General features: G+C 51.6%; 5 protein-coding genes across 5 annotated transcripts; 3 read left to right on the plus strand and 2 right to left on the minus strand.

The window, feature by feature from the left end:
- Positions 1–1,069: 1,069 nt before the first annotated feature.
- Positions 1,070–3,088, plus strand: GT037_008483 (mboat-domain-containing protein; the record flags this gene model as incomplete). Its single annotated transcript, XM_038933530.1, has 3 exons — positions 1,070–1,904; positions 1,953–2,558; positions 2,616–3,088. The coding sequence occupies 3 exons, from the start codon at positions 1,070–1,072 to the stop codon at positions 3,086–3,088; spliced, it is 1,914 nt and encodes a 637-aa protein (XP_038783495.1).
- A 96-nt stretch (positions 3,089–3,184) lies between these two features.
- On the minus strand, positions 3,185–4,171 carry GT037_008484 (3-hydroxyacyl-dehydrogenase; the record flags this gene model as incomplete). The annotated part of the gene is made up of 1 exon (XM_038933531.1): positions 3,185–4,171. One exon carries the CDS (start codon positions 4,169–4,171, stop codon positions 3,185–3,187), a length of 987 nt encoding a protein of 328 aa, XP_038783496.1.
- A 496-nt stretch (positions 4,172–4,667) lies between these two features.
- GT037_008485 (acetyl-synthetase-like protein) lies at positions 4,668–6,397 on the plus strand (the record flags this gene model as incomplete). The annotated part of the gene is made up of 2 exons (XM_038933532.1): positions 4,668–4,704; positions 4,752–6,397. The coding sequence occupies 2 exons, from the start codon at positions 4,668–4,670 to the stop codon at positions 6,395–6,397; spliced, it is 1,683 nt and encodes a 560-aa protein (XP_038783497.1).
- Positions 6,398–6,823: 426 nt separating this feature from the next.
- GT037_008486 (ribosome biogenesis protein sqt1) lies at positions 6,824–9,949 on the plus strand (the record flags this gene model as incomplete). Its single annotated transcript, XM_038933533.1, has 2 exons — positions 6,824–7,135; positions 8,342–9,949. The coding sequence occupies 2 exons, from the start codon at positions 6,824–6,826 to the stop codon at positions 9,947–9,949; spliced, it is 1,920 nt and encodes a 639-aa protein (XP_038783498.1).
- Positions 9,950–11,663: 1,714 nt separating this feature from the next.
- GT037_008487 (uncharacterized protein) lies at positions 11,664–13,434 on the minus strand (the record flags this gene model as incomplete). Its single annotated transcript, XM_038933534.1, has 2 exons — positions 11,664–12,091; positions 12,537–13,434. 2 exons carry the CDS (start codon positions 13,432–13,434, stop codon positions 11,664–11,666), a joined length of 1,326 nt encoding a protein of 441 aa, XP_038783499.1.
- Between the last annotated feature and the right edge of the window lie 2,011 nt (positions 13,435–15,445).

The raw sequence follows: 15,445 nt of genomic DNA on the forward strand, positions 1-15,445 counted from the left end.
TGCGGTCGCTGGTTCAAGGCTCTGGGAATATAGGGACACAGCTGGATACTCAAAAGATGATGAAGTACAACGTCCGCAAAACACGGTTCACGGCACTCGAGAGTATTTCAGCATTATCGTCTGCATGCTATGTTCGTGCTGCGCCTCTTAAAAGCCTGCATCGTTCCCGTAATTCTCATTTTGCGAATAGGATCAGGGGCATTCGAGGCGTCGCTAAGCCATTCAAAGCACTTGCTGGCCGCCTTGACTGGTCCCACAAGGGTGGAAGCGAAGGTGCGCGACATTCGATGGACGCCTTAAATAGGACCTGCAGCCTCGGCGCGTAGGGTCGCAGCGTGTCAGTCCATGATCCCAGTGGTTCTGATGAAGTAGATACTAAGGGCACGGCGATTCTTTGTCGCACCGCTCAGTCCTGAAATGCGAAGGGGAGAACCGATCAAAGAGACCCGGGCAAGAGTTTATTCCGACCCCGATCCCGAAACGGTCGGGCTGTGTTGAAGCTAGCAGCGGTGTGCGGGTATTCGGAGGTTTGCGTGCGGCAGCTTAAATATCGAAGGCACGGTAGGTTGCAAAGTGGGACGATGGGTGGGACAATGCGACGAAGCCAAGGCACCCCTCCAGGGACGGCGAGGTGGCTGGAGAAACACGTGACGTGGCGGACTCGCGAGCGGATGAGCTTCCGCGACGCAGGGCTCGGCATTACATCATGTACATCTTCATCTTTGATTAAAATATGAAAGCCACTTCCCAGCAGCTGCTATTGACGGGCACCGGTTCTCTCGGAGACGATCTGTCAGCTGTCTTGGTTTATCTCACCAAAACCTGCCTGTCGTCTTACATCTGGTCGTGAATTCACAAAGTCCGCCCGTTCCGATGATTCCGTTACAAGGGACCCGTGCCACAGCTTCGTTTTGACAGCCACGAACATCCAGATCGACATCAGCCAGACAGTATATATCGCCAGGCTTCCGTTCATCAATAAGCCAACCCTCGAACCACAAACAACGCGACATCAAAGTTAGAAAGCCAAGGCACCCATCTGACACTGCAGACGCATGAGGGATCGGCAATGACACACGTACTGCAGGGACTCTCGACGCGACCGCCACTCAGCAGTCAGGATACGTGGACGGCCAACGCTGCATCGGAAACCTTGGATGTGGACGGCGCAACAAATTTAAAATCTCAAGATGATGAGCACGCAGGAGAGTCACGAAGTCAAAGCACCACAGCTATTCCATCTGATGACAGCGGCTCAGAAACGCAGTTGGTCGAAAAGCCAGGAAGCAGGAGAAAAAGTATCCAAGTTGTGCTAGAGCAATCAGGTAAAAAGGGCGAGTATACCTTCACGGCAAAAGATCCAGTTTTCCAAGAGGTTTTGCAGTCCGGGCTGCGGCGAGAGGCCGAGAAACTGAGCGGAAAACTCAAGGGCAAGCCAAGGGATCTCGTCTTCACGCAACAGTTTACCACATTCGACCGTCAAAATGCTTCCGCTGCGCATTCTCCATTCCATGGATTTTTCACATTATTCTGGATCGCGATGGCTTTGTTGCTTGCGCGAATAGCAGCAAAAAACTACAGGACCAAGGGCTCCGTATTCGGGGATGCGGAAATTCTGCATTTGATGATCGATAAAGATTTGTTTGTCATGTTGACAACGGATGTGGTAATGTGTGTGGCGACCAGCTTCGGCTTCTTTCTGCACAAGGCCATAGCCAAAGACTATTTGACGTGGAACGGCTCAGGCTGGCTTATACAGTCTCTGTGGCAAACATTCTTCACATGTACCATTATTTGGGTCACCTTCTGGCGAGATTGGCCTTGGACCCACACTGTCTTCATCGTTTTACACGTCTTCGTACTACTGATGAAGCAGCACGCCTACTCTTTCTACAACGGTTACTGTATGTCATGTGGTCGAACTTGGCAAGTCTTGGGCTAACTATCAACAGTATCACGGGTGCATAGACGACGCAACCTGTTGCGCGAAAAGCTACATCAGCTCGATGACATCAAAGCGAAAGAGGGCCCAAACCAAACGTCTTCTCCAGCTGAGGCGCTGACAGCCTCTGGTGTCAACAGCCCTGACCAAGGCGAGTTGACACAGCGAGGAAGTGTTGGCCCGAAATACTCGACGAATCTCTCAAAGGAAGAATCGGAAATTGCATCTATTGGGCAAGCTATTGAAGCTGGAAGCCCGCTCGATCCAGAACAAATTGAAGCCTTCCGACGCGTGCTCAACACTGAGATCACAATCCTTGACGAGGAACTTCGCGGAAAGTGTACCACGACGGACAACGTCTATCCAAACAACTTGACGTTCTATAACTTCGCGGAGTGGACGTGTCTCCCAACGCTTGTCTACGATCTAGAATATCCTCGCCAGGAGCGAATAAATTGGTGGTATGTCGCCGAAAAGTCGGCTGCCACTCTGGGAGTCATCTGGGTCATGATTGTCATCTCGCAAGCATACATCTACCCTGTGGTCGTTGAGACTGTGCGGCACAGAGACGCTGGCATGTCACTGGACGAGCGGTGGAAGGAGTTCCCGTGGGTTGGTAAGTGTTGCACCATCAAGAAATGATGAAATCTTGGCTAACTAGTCTGCCTAACAGTATCCGATATGCTCTTCCCCCTCCTCATCGAACAACTTCTCAGTTGGTACGTAATATGGGAATGTCTACTCAACGTACTGGCAGAAGTCACTAGGTTTGCTGATCGAGGTTTCTACGGCGCATGGTGGAACTCCGTGTCTTTCGATCAATACGCTCGCGACTGGAACCGACCCGTTCACAACTTCCTGCTTCGACATGTTTACCACTCTTCAATCTCTTTCTTCCATCTGTCCAAGATGCAGGCAACGTTCTTTACCTTCCTGCTGAGCGCTATCGTGCATGAGGTCCTTATGTTCTGTCTGTTCAAGAAGGTCAGAGGGTATCTGTTTACATTCCAGCTGACGCAACTACCATTGGCGGCGTTTAGTAAGACGAAGTTTATGAAGGGACGGGATACGTTGGGGAACATCATCTTTTGGTTTGGTCTCTTCATTGGACCCAGCGTCATCACCAGCCTGTACCTAATCGTTTAGACGTACTAGTACGTGGTAGATTTAGAGGTCTCTTCATTGATTGTTACGCAATTTGCTCAGCGCTGACTTGTGTTTCTCTGATTGGGACTGAGTTATTCAATCTTCTGAAGTATCCGCACCCTTGTTCTTTCCCTCCCTCAATACTTCCAACACCCGTCGCGTCAGCCTGTCGCGCTGACTGACATCTATAGTGCCGTATGCATCCTGAGATTGCCGGAAGATCTTTTTCTCCCACCCATCCCCGACGTTCGGCTTCCCAGAATCTTGCCAGCAATCTTGCACGGTACCTCCGATATTCTTGAAGAAGCCTTCCAACCCAGCCGGTCCGCCGCCAGCATGATAGCTCTTGAAAGGCCCAGCAATCGCCCATCGTGGCCCCATACTACTCTCCACAATGCTATCCAGTTCCTCTACTGAAACGACCCCCTCGTCGACAAGATGAACTGCTTCGCGTAAGAGTGCAAACGCCAGTCTATTCGCTACAAAGCCCGTTGTTTCCTTCTTGATATGTATTGGCACTCTTCCACGGAGAGTCCAGAACTCCTGCGTTCGTTGGATGACCTCTTTTGATGTATCTGGCGATGGAACAAGTTCCAGCAATGGCATAATGTGCGGTGGGTTGTACGGGTGCACTACCAATAATCTCGATTTGTCCTGCATGTCTTGTGCTTGCTCTGATGCCGGTATTCCGGAAGTGCTACTCCAGAATAGAGAATGCTCAGGCGCGTGTTTCTCTACATTGGCCCATAGTTCCTTTTTGAAGGCTAGATTCTCCGGACCTGATTCCTGGATGATATGTGCGTCTTCCACGGCTGATTCGAGGGATGTAGCGATGCGAATGTTGGATATAGCGGCGGCTGAAGGCTCCTCTGCGAAGAATTTAGGTAGGTTCTCCTTGACGTATTCATCGACATTTGACCGGGTATCATAGATGGTGAGCTGAGAAGGGCCAAGTAGGTGTGACAGGTGGAACGCGGCGAAAGATAGACCAATAGTTCCGGTGCCAATAAGAGTGATCCTGAGGTCTTTGTTGCTTTCTACCTTCAGGATAGGGTCGTGTTGCGATTCTTCTGCCTCGGACATTTTGGTCGTATAAGTAATGTTTCGCTCTGTCGGGTCGTAGTACGATGTGTGCAAGCTGCAGCGGCCACAAGAAGCTACTGCATCTAGACTTTATGTGCAAACGATTCCGGTTCTCCGACTAAGTCTCGAGACTGTGACGATCTGCTGTGTGACAATGATGCGGCTCTTACCTACCCTGGCTTGGATGTTACCCGGGAGAATGTCAGAGAGCGTGCCGATCTTTGCTGTTTTTGGATGGCTCGGTTGCTGCTATAACCCCGCCTTGTACCTATCCCCGCTCCACGATCGACTCGAGTGGTGCGAATCCGATAGGAATGGGCGCGCCGAGGAAGGATGATGACGGTCACCTATTAGAAGACATGGACGCAGGATTTCCGCTTGTAAGTCGTCCCTTGTCCTGATCCGTTGCGACTTTGGCATTTGCTTCCTCGTTTCCACATCACCGATCATAAGGCGCGCCTTGCTTTGTAGCTGTTGACGAGCTGATCGTATCAACATGGTGATCTTCAAGTCAAGACAGCCGCCCATCGACTGTTCGTTTCCACTAGTCGCCACGAGACCGCATTGCTAACACTGATAGTGCCCACCGAGCTAACAGATTGGGACTGGCTATTCGATTCCGCCTACTCACCCATCAAAAAATATGCACCAAATGAACTTGCTGGATTTCAAAATGCGATTACAAAAGAACGTGTGAACTGGGCTGATGTCAAGAAATACTCGACGTACATCTCTACGGCGCTTGTCAAGAAGTATGGTCTTAAAGAGGGCGAAACGGTGGCGCTCTTCAGCCAGAACACTGTGTGGTACCCAGTAGCCATGTTTGCGGGACTCCGTGTGGGAGCAAAGATTAGCGGTGCTAGCCCGGCATACAATATCGAGGAAATGACTTTTGCGCTAAAGACTGCGGATGCAAAATTTCTTATGACGACGCCAGGTAGTATGGAAATTGCTGCGGCGAGTGCAAAAGCTGCAGGTCTACCCCAATCGAATGTTTTCTTGCTAGAGGGCGAATTGCCGGGATATACCACCGTTCAAGATCTGATCCATATGGGAGAGTCGTATGGCGAGTCTGGGCAGACACCATCTTTCAAACTACCGCCTGGTAAAAAGAACAAAGACGTCTGCGGGTTTCTGTCCTTCTCGTCAGGAACGACCGGATTGCCAAAAGCTGTTATGATCAGCCATCAGAATGTCATAGCGCAATGTCTCCAAGTTCAGCAGATTACGCCAACGAACCAAAAGAAGATCATGGCCGTACTGCCGCTTTTTCATATCACCGGACTGGTCCACCAGATGCATCTCCCTGTTCTTCTGAATGCAGAGGTCGTCATGCTCCCGCAGTTCACGATGGAGAAGATGCTCGATGTCATTGTTGAGTATAAGCTGAACGAGCTGCTGCTAGTTCCACCGATTCTCATCAGACTAGTGCGCGATCCTTTGGTCGACAAGTACGACCTTAGCCATGTCACACGCTTTTCTTCTGGTGCAGCTCCACTGTCAGAAGAGATCATCCAGCAGCTCCAAAAGAAGTTTCCCAAGACAGGCTTTAAGCAAGGATATGGCATGACGGAATCGTGTTCTTGCATCACTGCGCATCCACCGGAGAAGTTCTCATACAAGTACGCGCACTCAGGTGGTGCAATCGTAGCCTCCACCGAGGTCAAGATTATCAAAGACGATGGTACTGAGGGCGATGTTGGCGAAGATGGTGAAGTACTGGCTCGCGGTCCGCAAGTCGTAATGGGCTATCTCAATAACGAGAAGGCTACTCGCGACACTTTCGATGCCGATGGTTTCCTCCATACCGGTGACCGGGGCGCTATCGACGAAGAGGGAATGATCCACATCTCCGATCGTATCAAAGAACTCATCAAAGTAAAGGGCATTGGCGTCGCGCCGGCTGAGCTCGAAGATTTGCTTCTAGGCCACCCGAAGGTCGAAGATGTTGCAGTGATGAGCGTGAAGGACGATTACTCTGGTGAGCTTCCGAAGGCTTATGTTGTCTTGAAGCCAGGAACGGAGGAGAGTACAGCTATAGGAAAGGAAATCATTGAGTATGTCAAGGAGAAGAAGGTGAGGTACAAATGGGTAAAGGAAGTGGAGTTCATCAGCGAGATACCGAAGAGTCCTTCTGGTAAGATACTAAGAAGAATTCTAAGGGATAAGGAGAAGAGTGGAAAATTTGGGCTTGTTGTTAAGGATGAGGCTAGGGCGAGGCTATAGACGCTGCATGTTATTGGTTCTTGCACCCAGAAGGTCTGGTGGCATTACAGTCACATTTAGGCAAAGACGAGACCAGTGGCTGACAGCGGTAGCCTGAATATTTGTTTCTTCTAGTCACTGATGTGTTCGGTGAGTTAAAGACCTCATGACAGGAAGGCTGTACTTCTGGTAGGTTCTGACTGGCTAAGCTGAGCTTTGCTGCGCCACCGCATTTCCTGACAAAGTATACATACCGGTTTTCAGCACTTTCGCCAGCGCATCTCCAAGGTCTAAGCCCCAGAGATTCCGAATATTTTCCAAGGCGAGTTCTGTTAGGCAGATGGTGCTTTATCATGCTTATACTCATAAATACTTTGTCTATTTATCCGGCTGTTGGACCACCTCAAGAGTCTTAGTCTACACCATAGACCTTAGCGTCATTGAAATATGATGTGGTCGAAAGATGTTATCCTCAGCATTGTTGGCGTTGTGGTCGCGATCGTATCAATTGTCGCGGCGATAAGCAGCATCTGCTACCATCGCAATTTCGTCCTTCCTGTTGCACGTAGCGCCATATACAAGGCGTCTCGTCTACACTTCTTCCTCAAACACTACGGTCCTATCGGTATAGCGCTTTGGTGCTTTGCTAGTCGGGAGGTATGGCAGATCCAGCTACAGGTCATGCGCAGCGTCAATGATGCGGATGCCACAGATTACAAGAAGTCGGCTCAAGAAGACAGTAGTATTGTGGCCGTAGCAGTAAGTCCATAAGGCTGTTCTCGTTCGTCTTGCTCAGCTAGTTGGATACTAGGGAACAATCATCGCTCAGATCGCTATCACCGCTCTTTCCTTGGAAGGGCTTAGCAAGACCCATTGGGTTGCGCAGGCGTTCTTTACTTTCAGCTTAGTCTCGGCAATTATGGCGGTCTATTATGCCACTAGACAGTATCGTACCCTGGGACGCTGTTTGCGGATTGACCAAGTGAAGACTTGGATCTGTGGAAAGAACTGTTCCACAGGCCCAACCTCATCTCTACCTCCAGGAAGTACGTCCAAGTGAACCCAAAATGTACACCGAATCCCACAAGCAAACAGTTTAGCGAGGCCGACATGAGCATGTTCGGAGCAGATACGGTCAAGACCGAGACCGCGGAGGGTAGTTCAGGATGATTAGAAAAGAGACTTGGATGTAGATTCTGGAAAAGATGGAAGTCGTGCTGTATTCACCACATACATCGTAGGGCTAATCTTCTGTTACGGAGTATACACGCTCTCTGGCGCAGTCGTTGCTAGTGACAGCCACATGAGTGAGCACGACCTGCTCTATGGAGTGGGGACTGCTTGCTCGACAGCTCCGCAAATCAACGGAGATGAAGAAAGCTTAGCGGGTACTAACAATCAGCCAGATATCGACACTTCAATATACAGGAGTGGGAATGATGGAGGCTTGCGACAAAGAAGCTCTTCCCAGACGCTCTGTAGGCCAAACCAAGATGCTTTTCAATGTAGCGGCATCTTTGCACAAGATTCAAATCGCGGCGAAGAGCTCTTGCAACTCTTCCAAGAGGCCACTAATTTGCGAAAGACATCAGCCGAGTTGGACGAACGCTTCGCATACCTGTTTGGGAGGCTTCAGTGAGCTCAGTGTTGGGTTGCGAGCTACGTTTGGTGATCGGTCAGGATGTATTCGGCAGGGCAACTTCGCGGATTTCTGGAATGGCTGGAATCGGCTATCGCAACAGTATTTATGAGCTGTGTGTATGGTCCATTTAGGAAATGGGCGTAGTACTCATCTTGACTTGCCAAGCAGTCTATGTGAGTACACGGATGACAAATGACGTGTGAGGGGTCGGCGTTGTGCCCCTCCGACGGGGTTTTGGGCAAAAAAAGTTCCTCCCGAAGGTGCAATTCGACATTTCTAAGCAATACACTACAAGGACTCATATAACATCGCACATACTGCAGTGCGCATTCTGTACACGTCCTGTACCTACTATTCCCCCTGCAAAAATCGTTATCGAGCAAGCCCACAACATGTCAAGCACAAACCCCATGTCGAACCAGCCTCAACACGACGAGGACGACATCGATGTACACGATGTAGACAACACACTTGACGCCGAGGAGGCCGACGAAATCGTAGAGGACGATGGCGACGTTCCCATGGACTCAGACGACGAGGGCGACGAGGGTCGCCAAGAAATGCAAATGGAGATCAACCTACAAAACGACTCCGTCGCGCATTTTGACCAACACAAGGACAGCATCTTTTGCATAGCGCAACATCCAGTGCACCACGAGGTCATCGCCACAGGAGGCGGCGACGATGTCGGCTACATTGTCGACGTGTCTTCGGCGGCAGCAGCGCAACCAAGCAGCGACGGACAACCCACCGAGCGCGACGGCCTGAAGAGCATCTTCACGCTAGACGGACACAAGGACTCGGTCAATGCCATTACATTCACTCAGCCAAAGGGACAATTCGTAGCAACAGCTGGCCTGGACGGCAAACTGCGTGTTTGGCAGGGCGTTCCCGACGGCAAGAAGTGGAAGTTCCTAGCAGAGGCGCAGGAGGTTGAGGAGATCAACTGGGTCGCCTCGAACCCGTCGCCCGACCATCCCAATGTTATCGCGCTTGGCGCAAACGACGGCTCAGTATGGGTGTACCAGATTAGCACAGAGAAGAACAACGAGCTACAGGTGCTACAAGCTTACTACCTCCACACCGAGACCTGCACTGCCGGCACATGGTCGCCCGACGGTTCCCTCCTCGCTACCATCTCCGAAGACTCGAGTCTGTACGTGTGGGATGTATTCGGAGATGCTGCCTCCCAGGGTCTCACAGCGACTACCGACTCGCAAGCCGTGGTTGGTCTCACAGGCCTGGACGAGCGTTTCCGTGTTGAGGGCGGACTTTACTCTGTCGGTATCCCGCCATCTGGCGCATTCGTCGCAGTCGGTGGCCCCGAAGGTCAAATCCGAATCGTCGGTCTACCGCGCCTTTCCCTCGCCGCGCCCGCTCAAGCATCAACATCGTCGAGTGGTGGAGGCGCAAAGAACAAGGCTGGCGGAGGCAAGCAGGCTGGTGCCAAGGGCGGTGCGTCATCAGCCGGTCAAGCTGGACAGATCCTGGCTAGTCTCCAGGCAGGAAGCGACAACGTCGAGTGCATGAGCTTCTCGTCCGCGCCCCTCACCCTCATGGCCGCCGGCAACGTCGACGGCTCCATCACCCTCTTCGACACCGCACATCGCTTTGCCGTCCGAAGGCGAATAGAAGATGCGCACGCCGACGAAGAGTCCCCACAGGCTGTCGTCAAGCTCGAGTTTGTCGCCAAGGAAGGTCCAGGAGGTTGGTTGCTGACGAGCGCGGGATACGACGGTGTCCTGAAGCGATGGGATGCACGAGGCGGAACAGCTGCGGCTGGAAAAGGCCTCGTGGGCGAATGGAAGGGACACAGGGGAGGCGGTGAGGGAGGAGGTATCATGGCCTTTGTACAAGGAGCTGGTGAGGCAGTTGTCACAGCTGGCGACGACCATGTCGCGCTAGTCTTCAAGACGCCCATCTCACAGTAGACACTTTTCCAGCTCAATGTTCAGGAAACACTATCTGACCTGGTATACACGAACATCTCACTCACCCATACCGTTCCGTGTGCACGTTATCGGTTCCTGGCTACCATATACAACACAACGCCGAAAACCCGAGTCAAACAAGTATGAAACCACCTACCCAAGCACGACCGAACAATCTCACAAACTCGTCTGTATGGCCCCGGGTAACGCCTCCACTACCATCAACACTCTTTCCATAAGTTGCTTCATCTGGTAGGTACTATTGGTAGCGGATATAGCTTGCTGGCCGTCGTGTTCTAGATGTGCTACACGCTACGGGGCAATGCAGAGCGTATGTGCGGGGAGAGGGGGGGAATTTGAGCCATGGAAAGCCTGTGAGAGTACGGATGTGCGTTATTAAAAGAATGGATATCCACGTCTTGCACTACATGAACGCACTAAGGGAGAGGTGGGAAGTTTAAGGGAGCTGGTTGTGAGGGGCAGTTAGATAGACTAAAATGGTACATTCAATTACACTAACAGTTTCGGTATCTGTACAACTTCGAGTGCTTGGGCAGGACTACGTGTGGGTACCTCGCCATATTGACTTGGCTTATTCGTCTATAAGACAAGGATAAGACAGCAATGCCCGATAACAACCCAACATTCTCTCTCTCGTAGATAAGATTGTCGACCCAATCTATTCACGAAACCAAAAACACGGGAAGTCGTCGTACCTCACGGGTGCAGTACCCATCTTCCCTCCTTCGCTTAGGCATCTGGAGAAGGAATGGATCGTCCAACGGCACATGTGATGCGCGGCACAAACGTCCGCCGCGAATCCCGTACAGAGGAACAACTGTGAACCCTGGAACATGTTGTCCAGACCAGTAACGCCACTCTGTCGCGGATTTCGCTACTGTGAGTGTAGTAAACAAATAAAAAAGTTGAGTTTGGTAATGCCTTCCGAAAACAGAGGCACCGTCATCTCGCTTCCCCTTCCCCTGCTACACATGTCGTTCTCAAACGAGAGATCTCCGCGGCAACCTCATCCGCCGAACCTTTTTTCTTTCCAAAACAGAAAATCCTCTTTCGGACCGAAACGAGGAGCATTACGCAAGATAGGAGAATGGGGTGATATGATGCAATAGCAAGACCCCGTTGTCTCTGTTTCCAACGTGTCCGATGCACGAGGGGCCAGAGACCAGGGAAAAGGTGCGGAATTCTGAGCACGCTAACCCAGGGTGAAGCAGTGGCGATTATCCCGGACATCATGCCCGTTGAGCAAATTTGAAGATCGCTAGGCAATAAAAGCAATTTCTCCGTAACCAATGGAGGATCACTCAGCAGGAAACTTTGTGCAGTTGTTGGTACTGGCGGAGACGAGCTGAGGCTTTCGTCATAGCTGAATGTATGGTTCACCTTTCGCTACTATACGAGAATACTACAGACCAATTGCAATTTGGGATGAGCACACAAAGTTCAACTTCGTATATGTGCATGAATGGTTAGTTCCTACAGCATACTCCTAGGAAACTTCTGCGATCGAGCACATGGCTCACTGGTATGTAGCTATGACATGCACCTGGCAGTCTCCCCCGTTGAACCTCCACTATATTGTGGATATCTGCCGCTCGCTCTCGGCATTAGACATCATTCTTGTGGAGCTAGAGAAGTCAGATAGGCTCACCATGTACTATGGACTCGGGTTCTCTGTGGGGTATAAATTGCTAGTTTAGGTGCATGTATGTCCGGCATGAACGGGGCTGCCGCGCGGGACAAAGGGCCGTTGTAGAAGGCCCGAATCAGCCTGTGGTACGCAACGCGTACTAACGCTGACAGCAACGAGGTACGCCAGAAGTTGGTGTCTTGAACAGTGTTGGACTTCGTGTGCTCCGGAGAGACCTTCCGGGAGCCAATAAGAGTGGTCGCTTGATACGTCATCTCTGGTTGCGGCTGACTTGACGTTTGACAAGAAGTGGGGACTGCTAGGCGTAGCGGGTAAGCGAGGCGTGATCAGAACGACAGGTCGTGGGGCAACAGGATGCGTGTTGTTGGGATTTAGATCGGTCAGGATGGCCATGGAGGAAGTGCAGACCACCACACCACACCACAAGGAAGACAGTATGTTGATCAAGGTATCCGTTGATGTATAGCCAACTACTTGAGAGAGATGTCTAGTAATGATCCCTCCACATTTTGCTTTATTATGTGTAAACAGTAAACTCGTAGGCGGTGAAATATCCCACCTCTGGTTCAAACGCCATGTCATCAGTCGTGGCCACTGCAGCTCGAACTAGCTGGTCATTGCAGCAAATGCAATAAAGAAAAGAAGAAGAAGCTTTTAGTTGCTCAAAGTAGGGCAAGGCCCAGGGGTATCGTGAAGTGATTGGAAGAAGTGAGGAAAACTTGCAACCCAACAATCTACACTCGGTATCGAAGAAGTCAGGGTGGTGCGGGATGCGTTAACAATAAAAGGCCTTGAATGCGAGAATGTTCAACTTGGCTTCCTATGCCTCCAAATCATCCATGTCTTCATCGGTAAAGTCCTTGAGGAGTTCGAGGCCGCCAAAGTCATCGGCATCACCGGAACTCATGGATCCCATACTGGTCTCCCGGGCATGTTGGTGAACGGTGTTAGGGGAAGTCATGACGGGGCTGTGGTTGCTGTTGTTGAGCCGTGGTGCAGCGTGGTGGCCAGGCATACCAGGTGCAGGTGCATCCATACCGAGAAGGCCACCAGCACATCTTGCTAGGTACTCGTCGATGGCCCAGAAGCCACAGCCAGCATGGGCCAGTACTTCGTTCTTAAGGTCAAGGACTTCCTCACGTAAGAGAGCGACATTCTCCTTGAGCATCTTGTTCTTTGCGGAGAATTCGCGTGCGCGGCCTTCGAGGCTGTTGATGTACTCCTTCTTGCGCTGCCTGCATTTGTGAGCAGCGACACGGTTCTTCTCGAGATGAGTCTGTCGGGCCGAAGAGACCTGGAAGGGATAGCCGTCTGCAGTGTAGGCCTCAATCATCTGAGGTTGCGACTTGGGCCTGCCCCGCTTACGCTTTGGCGGCTGGGGGTTGCCGTCGGCATTGTCTTGGTGTTGCGGGACGGCGGCGCTAGGCAGTTCGCCGGCAACCATATCCTGATTGGCCGAATCATGGCGACTAGGGCGTTGTCGCTTTGCGGGCGACATGTGTGGCGAGGGTTCTTGCTTTGGCCTTAGGGCGGTCTCGTTCCGCAATTCGTCGACGGGAATTGAGCCTTCGCGATCTTCGCGATTGGGTTGAACTGGGGAGTGTTCTTCTGGCGGGGTGACTTGACCATAGCGCTCCATTGTGGCGTGTGTAAGCAGGGAAGGTGGAATGGAGAAGGACTGCTGGGGCGGCATAGAGGTGGGATTGCTGAAGGCAGTCGCCCACTTGGCTTGCTGTGGGCTTGCGTTGGACTGCTGCATGGCAGTGAAAGCATCGCCAGCCCAGTCAAATGAATATGACTGTTGAATTGCTGTCATGGTGGATTGCGGTGTGTGTTGCTGCTGTGAAGTGATGGTGATGGTGTAGTGTGGTGTGGTGTGGTGGGGGAATGTGTCGTGCAGCCTGAGGCCGGGGCCTTGTTATAAGTAAGAGGGCAGGCAATTGCAGAGCGGAGAAAAGGACCGAGAAAGGGTAGATGAACGTTGGTTTCGAAGGAGCAGATTTGGGCAAAGCGGATGGGGACGGAGAAGTTAAAAGTACCGCAGAGGGAAGATCGCCTGGCATGGGAATTCAAACAATGGGGGCTTTAGCAACATGCGGAACTGAGGAAAGCGATTTGGACGAGCAGGGGCAGGGACAGGGGGGTCATGCGATTGGTGTGTAGCGCGCCGAGTTACGTAGTGCGCCTTCCAGATCGACGATGTGTAGGGTAATCGTGGCCCAGCCCGCGCCAGTATGGGAAACGCAGGCTTGGATCTCGATCCTTTTGTCACAGCCTGCAAAGCTTTCCCATCTATCGATTAGCACTCCGTGCTGACTTTACTGTCTTTTGGGTACGCGCTTGTAGTGATGTTGCATCCATGCCCGCTGGTGGTCCCGCTTGTTCTCCAGATGGCTGGCTTCAGTCCTCTCCCGACGCCGTCGAAAAACCGGACAGACCAAGGTGCGGATTATTCCCGGTCATAGATGGCTCTGCCCCGAATATCTGTCTGCATGGTTTGCTAAGTTGCTAGAGTTTGCGCAGCCCCGGGCAGTTATCCCGAATCGTTCCCATAGCACAAGACTGGGCCAATGACGATGACGTTCCAGCGGGTCGCTCCGCGGGACAGGTCGACGGTCAACCGTCACGCTATGGCTCCACATTAACCGTCCATGGCCATCTTCATGGAAACTCGTTCCTCACCAATCAGCGCGACATTTGCCTGCTGTTCCACCTCGAACCTCGCGAGAGCTGAACGAACATTGTATCAAACACCATGCTAATCAAGCGTTCCCAACTCCAACTCTCAATCACAGACGCCTTCTGCGCTCATCCTTCTGCATAGGTGCTAGCAGGTACCGGGGTTGCCAGTTAGCCAAAACTAACACATACTCAGTAGCGCACAACAACAGGAGGCCGCAGTACTTTGCCTCCAATACCCTTGCATGCATTCTGTCGATCACTAGGTGTAAGCCCGGACAAGGTTCGCCGCTTCCGATGCAGAAATCGAGACATGGATTGAAGCGCATGGAAAAGTCGTCTATTCGACATGGGGAAGTTGCAAATTGCCATGTTTTGCTTTGAAATCCGATCAGACCCCGCCCCAACCAAGCCATTTTTGCATCATCGCACATTAGCTCCATGTTCCACCTAGATGCCGCTTCACTCATCACCATGCAAATTGACGTATCATGCTCGGAGTACGCTCGCTCCGTTGTTGCGGTTTCCAGCCTCTTCTATACCCCACATAAAAGAGTTTTACGAAACTGGTCCTTCGTCTATCGTATTTGCCCTTCGGGTAAATATGCCGTCGGCGGACACGCCGCGTCTGAATGCCCGGGCAAACTGCGAAGTGTCATTTTTTGTACTTCGTAGTACCCTTCCTGGCATGCCCCGCTGTCACTTCCATGCTGCTGAACCCTGATTGCAGACTGGGGAATTGTGGGTACCGTACCTAACTTTAGGGCTGCCCAAATCATTACCAGAGCTGACATTGGATAGTGGGCCTTCGATCAACGGCCCAAGAGTTTCCGCTCAACGTCGTGCGCCGTTGCGCCGTGCCTAGTTATTGGCCGACTTGCGCTACGATGTGATGCTTGCAGAAGCCATCGTATGGCGTGGGTTATTTGGATCTTCTGGAGGGATCGACCTCTTCAAGACAGTCCAAATTATGCAAGAACCATGGTCTATGGGCACGACAGTGTAGCTCGAAAGATGGGTATGAAACCTGTGCTGTGTCTGCAATAGAGCTGTGTAGACCTCTTCCAATTACCATGTCGCCTTTATCCTTGTGGCCGACTATGGAATGCTGCCTGGATGTTACACTAACGTCAGGTGTGAAAGATAAG

Source organism: Alternaria burnsii, assembly GCF_013036055.1.
Source record: "Alternaria burnsii strain CBS107.38 chromosome Unknown 744, whole genome shotgun sequence".
NCBI lineage: Eukaryota > Fungi > Ascomycota > Dothideomycetes > Pleosporales > Pleosporaceae > Alternaria > Alternaria burnsii.